Source organism: Cryptomeria japonica, chromosome 1, assembly GCF_030272615.1.
Source record: "Cryptomeria japonica chromosome 1, Sugi_1.0, whole genome shotgun sequence".
In the NCBI taxonomy this organism is placed as follows: domain Eukaryota; kingdom Viridiplantae; phylum Streptophyta; class Pinopsida; order Cupressales; family Cupressaceae; genus Cryptomeria; species Cryptomeria japonica.
In genome coordinates, this window is record NC_081405.1 from 498,119,446 (window position 1) to 498,139,811 (window position 20,366).

The 20,366-nt window shown below is 36.2% G+C and overlaps 1 protein-coding gene across 3 annotated transcripts in view; it reads left to right on the forward strand.

The window, feature by feature from the left end:
* The first annotated feature begins 4,564 nt into the window (after positions 1-4,564).
* LOC131073514 (uncharacterized) overlaps positions 4,565-20,366 on the forward strand; it is a 38,305-nt gene continuing 22,503 nt past the window's right edge. For 2 of the 3 annotated variants that reach the window (XM_058009955.2, XM_058009956.2), the window contains exons 1-2: positions 4,565-4,850; positions 5,181-6,652. In XM_058009955.2, coding sequence (XP_057865938.1) covers positions 5,210-6,652 — 1,443 coding nt within the window. In that variant the 5' untranslated portion in view covers positions 4,565-4,850; positions 5,181-5,209. Of the gene's footprint in view, positions 4,851-5,180; positions 6,653-6,836; positions 7,153-20,366 lie in introns of those variants that run through there. The other variant, XM_058009954.2, reaches the window with a different exon arrangement.

Below are 20,366 nucleotides of genomic sequence, written 5' to 3' on the forward strand. Positions count from 1 at the left end.
TTGCATTTGATCAATGAGCTAAATTACACATAGTTCCATCTAGTTGCATTCACACACTTTCTTGTACACACATCACATCTCTTTTTGAGAGTTCAACCCAAAGTCAACTTCTGGCCAATCTCTCAAAGGGGCATCCTTCCATCCTTCTGTCCTAGTATTTTTTTTCTTTGAAATGATGTCATAAAGAGCATTGCCTTAAAGAGGAGCAAAATATAGACATACAAAAAAGATTCGTGCATTTTCATCTTATCATGTCACTTTTCCATATTATTTAATTATTTAATTTAGCTAATTTTCTTCTAATAATTAAATATTTTATATTTTTTATAATTATTTCATTAGCCTTTTCAACCCATAATTAATTATATATTTTTATTTAATTAATTTTAGCATTTTTATCTCGATATTAATTAAATTATTTAATTATTTAATTAATTTCCCTCTCATAATTTAGTAATTTAAAAAAATTATTTAATTAGTTAACACTTCCCACTCGAAATTAAATTTAAATAAAACCAATCTATTTAATATCTCACCTCAAATAAATAAAATGAATATTATATTTATTTCCTCTATGCATTTACACCTTACCTTATCCTTCCACCTCATCAATCCATGTGCATAATTGGTCTCGCCCTCTTTCGATTTTTCTCGACCATTGATCAAATGTTATGTGGGCATGCACATAATACCTTCATTTCATTCATTTCTCCCTAGCCAACACTTTTGAGCACTTACACTATCTTCAAATTATTAAGCATAATTCTCAATCAAAAGCTAGCAACTATCAAGCATTTTTAGGCATCCATTATTAATCTATCATCATCATATCATTGTGCAATCATGACTGTGCTATTTTAAAGAGCAACCCACATAACAAAGTATTCAAGCAAATCTCAAGCAACATCAAGTCTCCTAAGGTCTATAATGGTATTATTGTTTATCATTTGATTTATGTGTAAATCTTATATTTCATTTAGTAATTTTGTGAATGTGAGTTTGGATCTTGCAATGCTTTGTTCCCATCATTTTGATTCACATTTTCAACATTCACAACCTCAATTTATTTTTCTTTTGAATTCTAGAGATGAAGTTAGTAAACTGACGATTCACTTTCATTGAGTAATGTAGTTTATTCTTCTTATTTCACCTAACAACCACTCACACACCAAGTGAAATCTATAAATAATGCTATTTTTTATTACGTCTTCCTTCATATGCTACATGGTGAAAATGAGTCTAAACTAAATTCACATACACATATAAACTAGTAATGGGTTGATCTATGCCCAAGATATAAAAAGCATATCAATCCAACTTCTACATGCTTTGCATGATATTTAAAAACAAATCCTATCTCTTCTTTGGTTCATTCTATTTCCAAATGATTTAATCTACATGCTTGTGACATCACATCTATGAGAACAATTAACTTCAAAACTCATTTTTACTTTCTCCCTTGTTTTATCTTTATCCTTATTGGTTTTCGATGATTTTAATGTTCCAAAACAACTCACCATTTATCCATGCACTTGCTCCATCCATTTTCTTCATTCTTTGTTGTTTATTTCTAATGTTTTACATTTCTTGACATGATTTTTATCCAGAAATGACCTATTGATGTTTTCATGCACACCCCACACTTGTAACAATGATCTTGGATTAGTCTTCTTGGTTCAAAATGCCACATGGATGATTAAAGAAAGGATCTAATTATTCCATTTCTAAAATAGTTTTGCTTCTTATTAGGTCATTTAAAGATAAGATTTGTCTTTTCCTTAAAATTCCACTTAAAAGATGTGATCCATAAATGTACCTATTGGAAACATAAACAAGACAACAAATTAAGGAATAATGCCAAATGTCCTTCTAGTTTTTGTAAAGGTGGGTAAATGGGGTCCACTAGTCTAATTATGTAAGCTAGGAATCAAACTCATTTACCACATCAATACATTGAATAATTTTCAATAGGTCGTACTTCAAACATATTGAAAAGAGTTGGGCACTACTTATTGATTGTTCTTCTTTAGAATTGAATTAATTCGAAAATGATGTAAGCTAGGGCTAATGATGTAAAATTGAGAGTATTTAACATAAATAGAAAGCTACATATCATATATGCAGACTCTGAGCAAAGAACTGGAAATAGGAATTAGAGAGGAACTTGTTTGGAATTTGAGCTTGAAAATGCCAGACTACGAGGATAGGCAACTAAGTTTTGAAGGTGTCAAATGTAGATATCGAAAACAAATTCAACACTAGGATGTCACTCAAAATATTTCCATGAAATTTCGTTAAAAAAGTGTTAGACTCTGGGGCTAAGCCCTAGTGTCTAGGGTTTTATGGTTCTCTTTGCCTCAATCTGTACTCTTTGAATTTGTATTCCTTCTCTTCTGAATTTGAAACCTATACACACAAGAGAGGAAAAATGGTGTTGGGTTGATAAAGGCTTACCTCAGTCAAGCCCTAGGTTCGGGATTAACCCCTTAATGAAAAATAGATAGAAATGAAGAAGCTTTAAAGTAAAATGTTGGATCCACAATATTATACCCCAAGTTTGATGTTGTTGTTGTTGATGATGATGATGTAATGCTCTTTGAATAAAACCTACAAATGTTGATGTAATAACATGACATTACAAGGCATAAAAGACTTAATCATGAAAACACACTTGCATGAAGATTGTTGCAACTTGTTGCTTCATAATGTTTAGATCTAAAGAAATTTGCTCATAGTACTTGCTTTAGGAAATGCTTATGATGTTTTGAAATCTTTGAGGATGAATATGATTTAATAAAGACACTCTTATATAGTGTTCTCAAGGTATTTCATAGATTAGGCCCACCTCCATTGGTCATATTAACATATTAGGATCGAGAATTAACTGGCAGGAATCGGTCCACCAACATGTTAAAAAATGGGCCTAAACTGGGGGGACTATGACACCTAGTGCCCTAGTCTACTAGGACAAGGGTGCCTATCATCCTAGTCCACCTAGAAAGGGGTGAAACAAAGGTAGGCTCAATATACACAGATTCTGAACAAAGAACCAAATCAACATATCATCATATGACATCAGTTGAACGTAATGCAAAAGATAGAATTATGCTTGGAAATGAGCTAGGAGGAGACACACTAAGGTAAGGACAAAAAATAGACTGTGAAATTGTAAGGGGTTACAATTTGGGACACTATAGGTTCAATGCTACCATGTTAAACTTTGCCAATTGTAATCTTAATTTTTTACTGTCAAAGTCATTTTTGTTGTTGTTGGAATCACAATTGCTATTGAAGCAAAATGTGTTGTTGAGTTAATTTTGTCTACATATTTAGATTTCTATTGAAAAGTTATGCAATTTAAAAACGAACATATCATATAAATTCCATAAAAGGAAGTTATAGCACTACAAAGTTTGCTACTAAGTGTTAGTTGTAATGACTTGCGAAGCACATAACATGGTTGATGAAGTGAGATAAACTATTACAAAAGTGACATAAACTAATGTAGAAGATGTTATAGGGTTCTAAATTGCCATTGAAGTCATGTGGAGCATTTATCAAACCATTTTTTACTTACCTCGTTCATTACAATTCATTTAAAAATCACACACAAAGTCAAAATATTCTCAATAATCACTTATTTTGTTTTTAGTGATGTAAGATTGCTTGTGGACCTAGAAATCCCTATACTTGTCATTCTAGATTCTATAATGTCAATTAAGTTTTTGCACAATGATTCACATTTAAATGTCTACTTAAGAAAGACCAATTGATCAAACATTGTGTTGAATAATTAATTTTTTTGATCAATGATATGAGTAAAAAAGTGATTATGAAAGTTTTTTTTTGTTATTTGAAAATCAAACATTAATATCATCTTTTTGAAACATGATATATTCAAGAATAACAATATTCTACATCTTAGCTTAAGGAGAGGCTTCCTCCTTGATGACAAGTCTGATATGAAACCAAAAATTAACAAAACATGTATAAAATTAAATCTATAACTCTCTGCACATACATATCATTATAAATTTAATCTCACAGCTATGAGTAAGGACTCTTGGATCTCTAGTGTTTAGTTTTGGTTCCAATTTTTTTATTGCTGTCTCGTTGTTGTTCTTTCTCTGTGTTGAACTTGTTGCTGGACTATTAACTAGCCAATAGATCATGTAATTGTTTTTTTGTCTATAAATCCATTATTTTCTAAAACTCTATTTTATGTAAGAGACTGAAACCCTTTCCCAATTTAACTTCATAAAAAACAATAATAAGCTTTAAAATTAAACTACAATTTACTAATATTTCTTATAAAATTCTAGAGTTTGACTCTTTTTTTTCCAATAAAATCATATAACACAAATAATTGTTTTTTGTTTTGAAACATCCATAACCATAGAATGTGCACTACACATGACATCATCATTTTTGAAGTGTAGCACCTCACCTTAAAATAGTTATCTCTAAACTCAAAATCTGATACCCCACCCCGAATGATTCTCTCCACTTGTAATGCTCCACCTTGAAATTGTTATCTGTAAAGACTAAAATCCAGCCAATCTTAAAATGGTTATCTTAAAAAAAACAAAGAGGATACCAACTTATATTTTCATAAAATCTATTTACATTAAATAAAACCCTAGAACCCTATTCCATATGAAAACCTCTATTTCATATATAACAACAGTAAAATGTGATGATCATCAATAAGATCGACGAGTTAGTTTTTGAATTGCGATCTAACCAATTTAGATTCATAAATATTTTTTGCCCTAAAGCCCATAGAAATCTCAATTTCATCAAAAAAACGCTCTGATCTTTTGTCAAAAAGGTCGAAGAGGGCGATACAGGTATGATATTTATTCAAAACAATAGTATGCCATTGTTTTCTATTTGAGCAGCTCTTGCATTCATGTTGGTACTTCTTATTATTGCCGTGTCTGTGATTTCCAGCATATTAGTTAAAAAAATGTTATTGCTGTAATTTTTCAGCAGATATTGCATTTAAAAAAAATTAATCAAAGAGTGCTATTTGTTTAAGTATTGTTTATTTTCAACGAGTATTGGAGGAATTTTGAGTGGTTATAGGATTATTGTTTATCAGTTTGTATTGAGTAATTTCAAATATAAATTTGGAGAAATATTGGGTTTTCATATGATTGGTTTTTCAATTTTTGTAGACTTGGGTTGACTAAATTTTTAAAGAAGTATGGAGAACGAGGGGTCAGATCAGAATGGGGCATCCCCCAGTGCCAATAATCACAGCGGTGAGTTATCTAGCCTGGCCAGTAAATTTGCAGAGGCAGAGAAAACAGCGGGTGCTTTTGATTACCAGAATAAAACTTTGGAAAACAGGGTCTCTGTTTTGCTTGATGAGATTGTTACCTTGAAGGAGGAGAAGCAATCTGTTTTGTCGCAGAAAGAGGAGTTGGAAATTCGATTGGCTGTTCTGAATGGTGAGTTCGAATCTTCAAAAGATGAGAAAGGCAAACTACTGTTACAGAATGAGGAAATTAGAAGACAGTTGACTGAAGAGATTGACAGGTTAGGTAGGCTTCTTTCAGAAAAGGATAATTTTGAGACACAGCTTCAGAATGAGAAAACCCAATTGCAATATCAAAATGAAGCCATTGAAAGCCAAGTGTGTGGGCTTCTATCAGAAAAGGAGGAATTTTTGTCAAAGCTTAAAGAAGTTGAGGTATTGAGGAAGGAGAATGAAGAACTGAGAGAGGAGATTTCTGCGTTGAACACGTTCGAGAATGATACATTGGGGAATCTAATCAATGAGAAAGAGGCTCTGGTTACAGAGTTGATGGACATGAAGGGAGAATTGGAAAGGCTGAAGAATGAAAATGGTAGTCTTCAGGATCGGTTGGTTGAGTCTCTCAAAAAGGTGTCTGATATTGAAGAAGAAAATGCTAGTCTCCAAGGTCAATTGAGTGGAATGAAAGAAGAAAATGTTAGTCTCCCAGGTCAATTGAGTGATGTTACCACAAAGGCATTGGTGTTGGAGGATGGGCATAGTAAGGTTGCTGGTGATATTTTAGCTGAGAATTCTCATCTGAAATCAGAGAATGCAATTCTGCAGAAAAATATGGAGAACATTGGTGCAGAGTCACAGAGGCAATTGAATGCCTTGGAGGAGGAACATTCTAGATTGCAACAAGAGAAGGAGAAACAGAGAAAGGAGATTGACTTGTTGCATACGATGAAGTCTTGCATTGAGCAAGAGAAAGTTTCTCTCGGAAAGAAACTCGAAGAAGCATCTAGGGAATTGGAAGTTGTTGGTGGTGATCGACAGCAGATTAATAATTTGGAGAATCAGTTAAAGATTGTCAGCTCTGAGAAAAAGGATCTGGAGGATGTTAACTTAAATCTAGAAAATGAAGTGAAGAGGCTTGCTCTGGCCGTGGAAGAACAAGACAAACTCAAAGCAAGAATAAGGGAATTCGAAGTTAACTTTGAAGCTGTTAAAATAGCTCTTGAATCCAAGGATAACACAATTCAACAGTTGACATCAGAGCTTAAATCTCTTCAGCATTCACCCGAGGCAAAACAAAAAAGAAGTCTTCTGTGGCCTGCTCTGTTAGCATCTGGTTCTTTGGGTGTGGCAGCAGCATTTGGCTACCTCAAATTCTCTAAGCATCACTAAGTATACTTTGTCCTGTTGCCTATACTTATTTTTGCATGCATAATATTCTCATTTTTGTGCTATTAATTTATACTGACTATGCTTTGATCACTTCCTGGTTGCATTGCCAAAAACCATTCAATTGATTGTTTGAGAATTTCCAAGAATGTTTGAAGGGCTTAATTGTCGATTCTTTGATTTGCAGAAATTAAAGATATATTTGGATCGACAAAACATTTAAAAGATTTTTCTTTTTAGGGAATGAAAAGCAGGCTTCAATTTGATCATTGATGTTGTGTGCGTGAGCATAGAATATTTCCGGATTAGGAATTGGAAATACCAACTCTCAGAACATCCTTAAATGTAATTTCATCATACGTTGTTCGTTTTTGTCATTGTTTTCATTTTGATTGCTGAGTTGAAGGTTTTGCTTAGAATGCAACTTAGTTGCAATCTTTTCGGTAATTGTATTAAATTCCTATTAGTAATTTATTGAAAATTTAAAGTTGATTTGTAATGAATTACGGTCCTGACATTCTGTTTATCATCTGGTTTCTAGTTTAGGGTAGTCCTTGCCAGGGATTACATTTATTTAGAGATCTAAGCAAATAGGAATGTGTATATTATTGGATTGCGTTAGTAAAAATGTTGTTTTTAAAGTCCTTATTTTTCATTTTTATTATTTGTACTTCCTTATTCTGTTTATAATTCAATATTTATCTGATAATCACAACAATTTTCTATTTTTTGGTTCTGTAAGTGATGTGTTATTAGTGTCTGAAAAGGAAAACATGCTACCAAGTTAGCACTTGTGAGAGAAGCCGATTAAATTATTTAGATTCATATAAGCAAAAGACAAGATAAATATCCATTTTCCAAGAGGAGCAATTATTGCTTCATCTTCTCTTTTATTTTTCTTTATCCATTAAAATGTTTTATGTGTAGTCAGTTATTTATGAATAAATCTTTTGTACATTAAGAAAACTAGAGCATTATTATGACTCTGTAATTCTGAACTTTCTGTGTAGTAAAAGAACCACAAACCATATTTAAAATCTAACTTTCTCTGCATAGTGAAACAACTACAGAGTATATGTGGCTTTTTCAGAATGTATTACATTATCTGATGATGTATTGGTATTCAACTATGTAGGTTTGAGTCAATCTTCATTGATCGATAATTTTTGATTAGTTGTTCACAAGAATTCAACTTCATGACCGTGAATGGTCCACAAGATTTACTTGAAACTGCGAAGTTGAATCTCAACAAATCATCATATAGCTATAGGATATATTGAACTGGAACATAAGAAAATATGCATCTTGATGAAAGACAAAAACATTGAAATGGAGAGATATCCTGGTGTGTAAAGCACCGCATTAAGAAATATAGAACTGCTTTTAATCCTTTTGGAATGACAGGCTTTCAGAGAGATTTATTGTCTGTTGAACATTTACACAGCAATTTACAAATTGGTAGTAATTTTTTAAAGTCAAAGAATGAATGTAACTTTCAAACCAGTTGGGTGCAAGGATAGCCAGTATGAATCTTTCAAAAAACACTGCTGTTGTTCACTGTCTGTGGTAAACTGTATGCCTCAAGCTAAGTCAACTGGTTGTCAATTTTTACAGCATTTATATCATCTTTGTAAGTGGTATTTTAATCCTGGCTTCTCATTGAATGGAGGTAGAGTTGGCAGGTGTTTGGTTGGTTTAGGCTTTCTCTTTCTTATAGGCTCGGGGCCTTTCATTTCTTGGCTTGTCATTGGATTTAGGACCATGGAAATTCCTTGCTTTCTTATGGGAACCTCTAGAATCTTCTTCAACTGGTCAAGATTCTTAATGTATTGAGAAATGCTCGCTTTATGTTTCTATCAGCTTGATGAATCTCGCTTCATAATTTTGTGGTATTCTTCTTTTGCACCACCCATGCTTCTCACTTCTCTTTTCCACTTCTGGGTGGATATCTCTAATAGAACTGAATCACCTTCTCCGTTTGCGCTAGTTTAAGTAATAAGCATCAGCTTGTAAACTGGTCATGTTACAAGGAAAAGCACAAAATCCAAGTAACATAGCAACTCGGACGTCACTCTGATTCATGTTTAGAATGGATATTCCATAAAGGGAACACCGACACATAGACACATATCTTTAGCTTACCACATTACTTTTTTGATTTTCTTGTTCTTTCTGTGTTTGCTTGAGAAAAGTTAGTATGTGCTAATAAATGAGTTGTTTAATTGTTGGAATAAGTTTAGATAGTGTTTGCATGAACTAAAACAACACAAGATTGAAAACATTATAAAATAAAGCTCAACAGAAAAGATTTCCCCATAGAAATCCACTATGGAAAAGTCCTCAGAAGAGAAAGACCCTACCTTTTCTTGCCACTATCTCTTGCTGCAAATTACAAGTTCATTGCTTTCTTGAGCTATTCAAGGACAATTATGACCACACAAAAATATCATATTTGCAATTGTTTTGCGACTTGCTCATATGCACACTCTTCTAGTGCACTAAATTCTTTTGCACTCAAACAAGAACTAACACAAAAAATGGAGAGAACTTCAATTAATTCTTTCTGAGGGTGTATTTTGACCCTTACATCAAGTTAGGTTCGAATCAAATAACTGAGAAGTGATAAAAAGAAAGAAGACAATGTTTGTTGCTGATACTTTGCCTGTTCATTTCGTACAACATGTACAAACAAAACTGTATGACATAAGCTTGAATGTCACGACACATTCAAATTTGCCATGGCAGGTGCAAAACTGCCATGAAACAAACAAAAGCATCACTCTGCAAAATTTGATGGTTTTATCTTGGACAAAACTTGGCCTTGTTTCTGTATGATTTATAAAGAACCTGCTTTAGCTGTGTTTGATTCCAGGGTGTGCCGATGACCTCAGAACAATCTGCAATGGTTGTAGATACTTTTACAACTTGTTCTTGGCTGAAATTAATTATGTTGTAAGGCATAACTAGAATGGCAGCAAGGGGTGTAATAGACTGTGTGGATAACAAAAGGCCACATAAATTTGATGGACATTTACATGTCAAACCTTCATTACACCTAGTCGGCTTTTAAAATTAATATTATTATAAAAAATCAATATATAAATATAGTATTTTAATATATACATGGTATTTAATAATTTAAATAGCTTTTACATTATGTTCTGTTTTTACATATAGGTATTCTATTATATATTAAAATCATAGTTACTAGGAAACTTCACTTTAAGAATGTGGACCGTGTCCCCATATCCATATGTGACTAGATTTACATATATTATATTTGTCTCCTTATTCGTGTACTTGCATTACCTAATTTGATTGGCATCTTAGCCTTCATCTTGGTACTTGCACTCTCAGGGCTCTTGGTATATATATATATATAAAGGCTCAAAGCTGTTTGAAACTAAACATGGCATATTAGTTATCACTTTAGAATGTGGACAAAACACGAGCATAACCTTACCAAACCAAAACATAAACCGAAGTGCTAACAGAAAAGTGTAGGTTAAATTGCAACAGCTTGATATCCTTTGAAAATCGTTACATTTGGCTCAACAAAATCCTTTTTAGTAACTTGAATGGTAATTTCTAAGAATGACTCTAAGATTACCTGCATATAAAGCAATTTCTTGACAAAAAATGACATCATCATTGTTAAAGTACAGAGAAGCTTGAGTAAAGGCTATTGAATCACCATTAAGCTTAGTACAATTCCAACTTAAGATGAGAATTGCAGTATATTTATAGATATAATTTTATCAAAACTGAAGACATTTCATTATGATATTCAACTTAAAATTCTAAGAATAATTCAAAAGATAAAATTTATCTTGATTTTCAGCAATAACTCTCCTTCGGACAGTTTTGTTGAGATCGGTAAATCATATTGTCATTAATATTAGGATCAATGCATCAAAAAATATTCCTTATAGTCAACCATATTAGGAATTCATTAGAAATGTTTGCAAACCGCTACCTCAAGGATGATCGTCCTTGTATTGCAAGAGCATGGAAGGATTTTAGGTCCATTTCATCTCTCAATCCACCTTGGAGGCCAGCTGTCCTCCTTGATCAAGCTCAGGAGCACTCATTCGCCTCTCAGCTCACAAGCATGGCTGGACCTCCAATCCATCCTGTTGACCATGGGTTTTGCACAACCAATGGCAGGTAATCCAAAGAAAAATTACCTCTCTCGAAAAGTTATTAGAATCACTTCAAGGTTCCTTGTGAGCTAGGTCTTCGCCATGCAGGATTGTCCAATTGGGTTATGTGGTAGTTTGTTGATTGTTCGAGGAGCTTTTACTGGTAATCCTCAAAGTTTATTCAAAATTTAGTATTAAGTCTCTCTCGGATAGTGATTTTTTGGATTTTCAATGTTACAACGTCAATAATAACAAAAAAATGAAATGCTATCTAATTTGACAGCCTATTCTTGTTAATTTTAACACTTTCAGATTAATTAAGACTCAGAAAATCAGAATTTATTTACTAATTAGATTCATTAGATTTAGATATTTATAGTTTCAGATTTAACACAGGAAAGAAAATAAAGAAATAGAGACAAGACACAATTACCCTGGGAAAACCTCCTAGGAGGAAAAACCCAGCCAGAAAAGATCCTCAGATCTGATTATGGATTATAGTTATGCAAACAATACAACACTTATCTCATGTGCTTTGTAGGTTCAGATTTGCTGTCACTGGAGGTATGGTAGATCACGGTGGCTGCCTTCAACATTTACTTGCTATTATGTAGGAGATGGATGCTGATATTGTCTTAAACCCAAATTGCAGACCTTTAAGAAGTTCACTGATTCCTTGTGATGGATTTCGCACCTCCTTCTAATGGCAGATGTATGTTGCTGTTGCTGTCATGATTTCGCACCTCCTATATATGTATGTTGCTGTAGCTATCATGTATTTCGCACCACCTTCAATATGCAGATTGCTTTAAGTGCAGATCTCTTGTGATTTCTTGGAGTTCGCATTAGGCATGTAGGTTTCGCATGAAGAAGCAGATTGAATTGATTGATTAACAAATGAATCTTGATCTTTTATTTATATGGAGCGAACTCCTTAACTAGGTTGGCTTTTCAATAATTAAACTTTTAATTATTTCCTTTTATCTACCTTGTTAATAGGGTCGGCCCTATTGGATAGTGCGCTGAGTGTTTATTTGTTATAGCATGGGGGATAGGGCCACGTTAGAGGGAAGAGGGGCCAAACCTTATTTGGGCGGATTCCAATGTTGCCTAAGGCAATTTGAATCTGCCCTTTCCCTAATTAATATCAACACTCCCTCTTAATTAGGGAGGAGAACATAACTATAATCTTCCATCTTGCACACAAGCCTAGACTGGATCCACCTTACATTGCCCGCAGAGGGTGGAGAGGATCTTTTCGACCATCTTACATTGCCCGCAGAGGATGGTTTAACATTTTACAATACCATCTTACATTGCCCGCAGAGGATGGTTACTAATTACACTTCTCCCTGAGAAGTTTACAATACCACCTTACATTGCTCGTAGAGGGTGGTTTAACATTTACAATACCATCTTACATTGCCCGCAGAGGATGGTTACTAATTACACTTCTCCCTGAGAAGTTTACAATACCACCTTACATTGCCTGCAAAGGGTGGTTTGATACAACACAATGTATTATTGAGATTGAGATTCCCTTTCAATTAGGGTTTCATTTTCCATAATACCAAGTTTGTCCCTGAAGTACGCGTTGGATAGAGGCTTGGTAAGAATATCTGCAACTTGCTCATCAGTGCTGACATACTTCAACTAAATAGCACCTCTTTGCACCATGTTTCGAATGAAGTGATAGTGAGTTTCCACATGTTTTGACCTGTCATGAAACACTGGGTTGATGGACATCTTAATACAACTCTGGTTATCACAGTGAATAACTATAGGATCCCAAGCCTGACCAAACAGCCTTGCAAGAAGCTTGCGAAGCCACACTGCTTCTCTAGAAGCTACACTTGCTGCAATATACTCAGCTTCAGCAGTACTCAATGCCACTGAAGATTGTTTCCTGCAAGTCCAAGAGATTACTGCGGATCCCAAGCTAAAATAGATACCGGAGGTGCTTTTCCTGTCTTTGACGCTTCCAGCCCAGTCTGCATCTGAATAACCTTCCAAGGTTATTGGAGTGTTAAGTGGATACTTCAGCCCAAAACCAACTGTGCCTCGCAAGTATCTTAGGATATGCTTGACTGCAACAAGATGAACATGTTTGGGCATGTTCATGAACTGGCTGAGAGCATTTACAGCAAAACATATGTTTGGTCTAGTGTTAACTAGATACATCAGTGATCCAATCAATTGTCGGTACTTGGATGGACCTGCAAATTCAGAGTTAGTTGCAGAAACACTTAACTTCTTTAAGTTAGATTCCATAGGAGTAGACATGGGGTTACAATCCATCATTCTAAATCTTTTCAAAATGTCAATAGTATACTTTCCTTGACTTAGAAAAATTTCGTTAGATCTTTGCCATACTTCTAGACCTAGAAAATAATGCATTAGACCTAAGTCTTTCATTTCAAATTCTGAATCTAATTCTTTCTTGCATCTAATAATAAGTTCATCTTTACCAGTAAGGAATAAGTCATCCACATAAAGAACTAGAATTAGCATTTCATCATTGGCTCCCTGTTGTGACCATTTCACACATCGCCCCATGAAAATGGGGACCCCCTCTTTTTGCTCGTTTTTGTTCGTCCTTCTCTCTGCTTTAGGGTTTTGGTTTAGTATGTTAGTTATCTGGACTAGGGTCAAGCCTTAGGGTTCCCGTTTTAGTGTTTTCAGGCCAGAGTCCAGTCAATCTTGAGAGCTATTGAGCTTCCTCCCGTAGGATGCAATTTTGGAAATAAAGTGAATTCGTCAGAGGTCTAGAAAGTTGGTCTAATTTCAGTTGGAATTTTGAACGTTAGTCCAATTTTTGCCTAAGTGTTGATGATGGGATTATGAATCTTTGCCCGGGTGATTTTTGACCAAATTTTGAAAGTTTTGATAATTGATTTTGGGTATTGGAAAGGTCTTATTGTTGCCTTGTCAAGTGATTAAACCCTTAAAATCATGATATTTTGGCCTGTGGAAGCAAAATCGCTCCTGTCCCTCAGCCAAGGACTAGGGCGAAAATGATGTTTTGTGCATCTTGATTGTTAATTTGTTTCATCTGTCTTGTGCAGGGTCGCCAAGGGATATATTTGAACGCGAATTGAAAGATTTGGGAAGATTTTTGAAGCTTAAAATGGCGAATTTTTGGAGTTTGAAGACAAATCGCTCCTATCCCTCACTGAAGGACCGGAGCTTGTTTCTCAAAATTTTACTGTCCTTGCAGGATCAAAATGATTTTCGGATTGGAAGAGATAAAGGGAGGCATGTTCTTTCCGTTGAATATAATTTGAAGAATTTCGCAAACATGGAAATGTGCCAGGAGCAAAAATTGCTCCTGTCCCTCACTGAAGGACCGGAGCTTAAAATCCAACATTGCCTTGTCCCTGCAAGATTTCAACAATTTTGCAATTTGAGGAGAACCAAGGAAGTACATCCTGTCAATTGAATATAACTTGGTAATGTCATCATGAGGAAAATTAGACCTAAATGCAAAATCGCTCCTGTCCCTCAGCCAGGGACCAGGGTGAAATTTGATGATAGCTCCCGTCCCTCTCCCAGGGACTAGAGCGAATTTCCTTATAGGGCAAAATGTGGGCGAAGATCAAGTAAGTTTTAAGTTTGAGGCAGGTAAAGAAGGTGTAACGGACCCATTGAAGACAAATTGAAGATTGCAAGACACCGAAGCGAGACCCATATTTGCCTAGGCGCTCCTGTCCCTCAGTCAGGGACCAGAGCGATTTCTTCCTTAGATCAAATTCTCACCAAGTTGAAACAAATTCTATGCCAAGGATGAATGAGAGGATGCATGACGAGTCCGTTGAAGATAATTTTAAGCAGTGGCAAAGTGTGATTGAGCCTAGAAAATGAAGTTCGCTCCTGTCCCTCAGTAAGGGACCAGGGCGAAATATTGGTTATGTTGTCTTCCTTCCAAATTTAAAATCATTCCAAGTCAAGGTGTGAGATGGCAATGACGTTTGAAACGCCTCGAAGAGAAAGTAAAGTATCAAAGACTGCAAAGGTGATGGAAATGCCCAAGTTCGCTCCTGTCCCTCTCCTAGGGACCAGAGCGAAATCTCTATAAAGGCTTAAGTTTTGAATGTTAATCACGTTTCAAATGTTCAAGAAGGACCAAAGGACATTGTTTTACACTGTGAAGGCAATTGCGAGTTGATAGAAACAAGGATGAGCCCAAGACACCAAGGATCGCTCCTGTCCTTTAGGCAAGGACCAGGGCGATATTCATTACATTGGCCATCTCTTTCAAAAACTACGTCAAGCCAGGGTCGTTCAAGGTTGTACAAGGTCAAGGTGTTCTTGAGAAGATGAATTGCGAGGAAGTTAAATGTCAAAAAGTGATCAACTTGAGTAAGGAGACAATATCGCTCCTGTCCTTTAGTCAAGGACGAGGGCGATATTCACTAAATCTATCATTTGTCCCAAAAGATCACGTCAAGCAAGGGTACACAAGATCGAATATGTCATTTGAAAGGTCATGAACGAGAAGTTAAGGTTAAGAGATGACGAATTTTGGCTAGAACACAAGGATCGCTCCTGTCCTTCAGGCAGGGACCAGGGCGAAAATCATTCAAACATCAAATGTTCCTTGTAAAAGACAAGTAAATTATGCGTGCTATGAAGGGATAACGTTGTTACTTGCCTCGTGATGAAGATTGGTGATCAAAGAAATAAGGATCAAGGAGAAAAGCAAGGTTCGCTCTGTCCCTCACCAAGGGACCAGGGCGATATTGACCTTAAGAGGCATTTATCCACAAAGTTGAATCGATCAAGCTCGAGATACCCAACGAAGATGCCAGTTTCCACGTGGAGAAGGTGGTTTTGAACGTAAAAGGCAAAAGAATCAAGACTAAAATGCTAATTCGCTCCTGTCTCTCTCCCAGGGACCAGAGCGATATGGTTTGTTTTTTTTCATCTCCCAAATTTTGGCGCTAATGACATTTTTCAAATTATATTAAATGCTAAGATCGATAAAATTTGAATATTCAATTAAAGTTAGCATTTAAAATTTGCGCATGGACATTTAATTAATTATTTTTTGCCTTTAAAAAATCGAATTAATTAAAAACGAAGGCATTTAATTAATTAATTATTATTTTAAATAAAAAATTGGGGCGCTTGAATTTTAAATCTTATATTTTTTACAAAGTCGGCCCTTGATTTTTATTTGAAATTTGTTTTATTTGCTTTATTTTACAAAGTCGGCCCTTAATTTTATTTAAAATTTGTTTTTAATTACCTTATTTTACCAAGTCGGCCTAGAGGTAATTGAAAGGGCAAGCGCCTATAAAGGGGAGGTAAATTATTTCATTTTCAAATCATCATTCAACCTTCATTTGCATGCGATTTGGAGAAGACAAGGAAGTGCGAAATTATTATTAAAGAGGTGTGCGAATTGTGTTTAAGAGTGCGAATTTCATCAAGGATACAAGGTGCGAACATCATCAAAAGGAGTGCGAGTTTGGTTGGAGTTGAGCGAACTTACCATCAAGACATTGAAGACCCCCCAAAGGTGGCGAAGTTGCTAAGGAGGACGTTCGCTTGAGAGAGATCACATTGAAGCCATCAAACATTGATTTTTGCCTAGGCGAATTTCTTAATCTTGCATTTTAGAGTTAGCTCTCAAGTAAGGTATGGCAAAATCTTCTCTTGTTTTGAATGTTGATCGTCATAGCCTTAAATTTTGAATTTTGAAATTTTGAATTTCAGTAGCTCAATCGTATTTAGGAAATGATAACTCAAAGACTTATCATGAAGTTTCCTAAATTTAATCTCTAATCTATAGTTATACATTGCAAAATCTAGTTTCTTATTATGAAATGTTGTGTAGGTGTTACAATGGCGACCCCGAAGGCGGGAGCATCCACCAGTCGTCCAGCTCTTATGAAGGAAGATCAAAAGACCAAAGAACTGGAGACCAAGATCGTGTCTAAGTGGAGCAACATTGGAGATACCAACTTGGGCAACTTCAGCACGAAGAGGTTTCGGGAGGTCCCTTACATTGGCAAGCCATCACCTGTCGCCAGGAGGATAATTGAAAGTGGCATCATTAAGGCGGCCGGCTTCCCTCCAGCAGTACAGTGCCATGAGTTGATGATCGAGTGTGCTCCTCATTATGATCCACAGTCCAGAACGATCGTGTCCAATGAGGGAAACACTTTAGCTTATCTTTCAGAGGAAGCTATAAGTGAGGCTTTCCATCTTCCAGAGCACAGAGATATGGTCTACAAAAGCATAGAAGGAGCCAAGTCCATGTACGAAGATGATCCAGATGCTTGCTTAAGCATCATCAACAAGAATTGGTTACTTAAGAGTCGTCCTCGCCTGAGCAAGATCCCGAACACACCACATAGGATCGATTTCCAGGAGGAGTACAGAGATTTGATAACGATGCTCAACCGAGTCACAGGAGCCCCTCAAGCCTTCTATTTTGAGAAGTGGATGTTCTACTTCATCCAAGTGATAGTTCAGGGAAAAGGAACAATTCATTGGGCTAGAATGATTAGCCATTGCTTGGACGTACAGTTAAGGAGACTAAAAGCTACCAAGTCCTTCCACATGAGTTCATACGTCATATATGCCTTGATCAGGAGCTTTGAGTACGCAGGACTACCTCACAGAGTAGTGATTGGAAGAGGACCCGGCGAGGTCAGAGTTTGTGATTCCTATGTTCACTTGCATCATCCGCCAGGAAGTAACTATAAGTTAGTTAATGATACCTTCACGATGAACATCACAAGGACGTTGCAAGGTGGGATTCACAATAGACTATCTCAGGATGCACAGGAACTAGTAAAGAGGTACGGTGCTTGGTTTATCCAATTTCCGAAATTTACTTATATCAGAGTTCATGGATGTCCTTCACCTCCATACATGTTGCCGAGATATCCGACAGACAGAATAGTGTTACTTGAGGTAACAAGACAGTTGGCAGCTTATGCGAAGGCATTCAGACACAGACATGGAAATGGAGTTCCTGTACCTATCATATTGGGCAATTCAGTTGAGGTATGTCCTAATGCTCTAGCCATGGATGACGCAGAGAAGGAGTTAGCTTTGTATTCTTTTTCATTCTTTGCTTTGAGAGAAAGCTTTGATCCACATGGATATATAGAGGAGACAGTCGGTAGGAAATTTAAGCATGAGTTTCAGATAAAAGATTTTATGATGAATCTCTTAGACGATCTTGAAGTGAAAAGAAAGATGCATTCTAGATTGCCTTTGGATTTCATCAGGAAATGCAAGATTTACAGAGTGGCCGACCAAGCTCAGGACAGTGGCAGACATCTCCAATCATCCTATGATCGAGAAAGCAAAACAGTGAGGTTAGATTGGAATGAGCCTGAGGTTGTGGATCTAGATGCTTTGATGGCTCCAGTCTTGTCTTGTACTCGCAGATGGGTTGATGTACAGCATCAGAAGTTGAGAGAATAGGGCATAGCTATGACTTTCACCTTGGAGGAGAGACTAGCTGAGGGTGGAGCCAGTGTAAGCGAAGGCAATCCTAATCCCAGAAATACAAGTGAAGGCAACCTTCGAAGTGCAAGTGAAGGTAATCTCCATCCAAGAGGCTCGAAGAGGAAAGAGAGACCTGAGAAGAGAGAATCTTCCAAGAAGAAGCAAGAGGCCAACCGAGATCGTTCATCGGGTACGTCTTCTCGACAAGAGAAGAGGACATTTGAGATAGAGGAGTCTATGGAATCAATGGTACAGAACGATAAAGAAGGACAGGCACCAGGTGGATCTCTCCAAGACAATGAGTTGCATGAAGATAGAGAAGATAATGAAGTAACATCTCCTCCCAGAGAAGAAGAATTGCTTAAGGAAATACAGGTTAAAGAAACAAGATCTGCCATCCCAGATTGGTTGAAGGAAAGATTAACGAAGGTGATTGTGATCGAGGATGAAGACAATGTGATTGATTTGGAGAGCCTTGTTGGACATACCCAGGAAGTGACAGAGAAGAGAAAAGCTACCAAGATGTCCAAGATGATTAGAGATGAGACTGGATCCAGAAAATTGCAGATAGCTACACCGGCAGTGGATAAGTATGAAGGTGAGATCCTTGCAGAAGAATATGATGTAGAGACATTTGAGCTAGGTCCATCCACAGCTGAACAGACAATTGATGATGCCATCGATTCATTCGAGGCATTGAAAGACAAGCTTAGGGAAGAAATGGAGAATAGAAAGCTTGAGAGAGAGGTCGGTGCATGGAGAACATATTTCAGCCATCTCAATCAGCCTTTGGGACGTCAGGATCCAACAAGATCACCCGTACAGGCACTTCCCCTTCAATCAATTGGTGAAGCAGAGAGATTCAGGAGTTTGGTCCAGCTTATGAGCAATTGGATTGACAAATCTCATACAGTTGCCGTAGAATTTGCAACAAGGATGATGAAGACCATTCATAGGGCTATCCAGGGTCTTGAGATCATCCACAACTTGATGATAACGGTAGCCGCTTTTGCTCATACCAAAGATGTTATCATTCCTGTCTTGCAAGTAATCAGACAAACATCAAGGAAGGTCCTAGCACAGGAAAAGATAATGGATGGAAGACCTCACAGTTTACTTCAGTGGTCAACTTTACTCCAGATGAAGGAAGTTCTCTTTGAGGACATCAGTACTAGATGTAGCCATGTTGAGGAGGTTATCCACCCGATCCAGGACAGAGTATTTGAGGTACTACGTACCATTCTTGGCAGGAGGATCGAAGTTGAGACAGATGTGGATTTGCAGGAATTGGAGGATAGAATTAAGGTCATCTTTTGCAAAGATGCTAATGTTATCACAGATGAGCAACAGGACCAGATGTTTGCTACCATGCTCCTGATTGAAAAGACTAAGGAACTTGAACTTGAATGGGACTCTGCTCTTCTCAAGGCATTTGATCAGGTCATACACTTAGAAGAAAGAATGAGGAATCTTCCCGAGATTCCAATTGCTGAGATCGAAGGAATCGTATCAAGATTCATTGCATATGCTAAAAAGGAGCATTGGAAAGGGAATAAGATTCTAGATGAGAGGTTATTATAGATGACATGGCACCTTAATTGTCATTGGTCTATGTCTCCTAGGTTTTTGTGCCAAATTTAATATTTGGCTATGCATTTAATATTGTTCAGTAAAAAGGAGGCTATTTGTAATAAACCCTAATTAGGGTTTAGGTGTCATAATCTTGGCCATTGATCTTCTTTCAATCTGGACCATTCATTGTAATTGAGGATGCTATTTATACCCTCATTTCTTTTCATTTTAAAATCAATCAGAGAATTAGAAATTATTGATGTATTAGAGAATTAGAGAGATTACAGTTTAGAAGCAATTTACTTTTGTAGCAAGATTGAGCTTTGAGAAAGGAATTCAAACAATTGTTGTACATGATGGCTTTGAGATCAATAAAATATTGAAGTTATGGTGTTTTGTTGCAATTCTCTTGGTTATCTTCATGGTTGTTCATTTTTCTTGAATCATTCTCAATCAAAGTAGTGTTTTAATTCGAAGGACAAAGTGTTGGACTTGATCTTTGGTAGGATTCGCTTTCCAAACCACTAGCTTCTTGC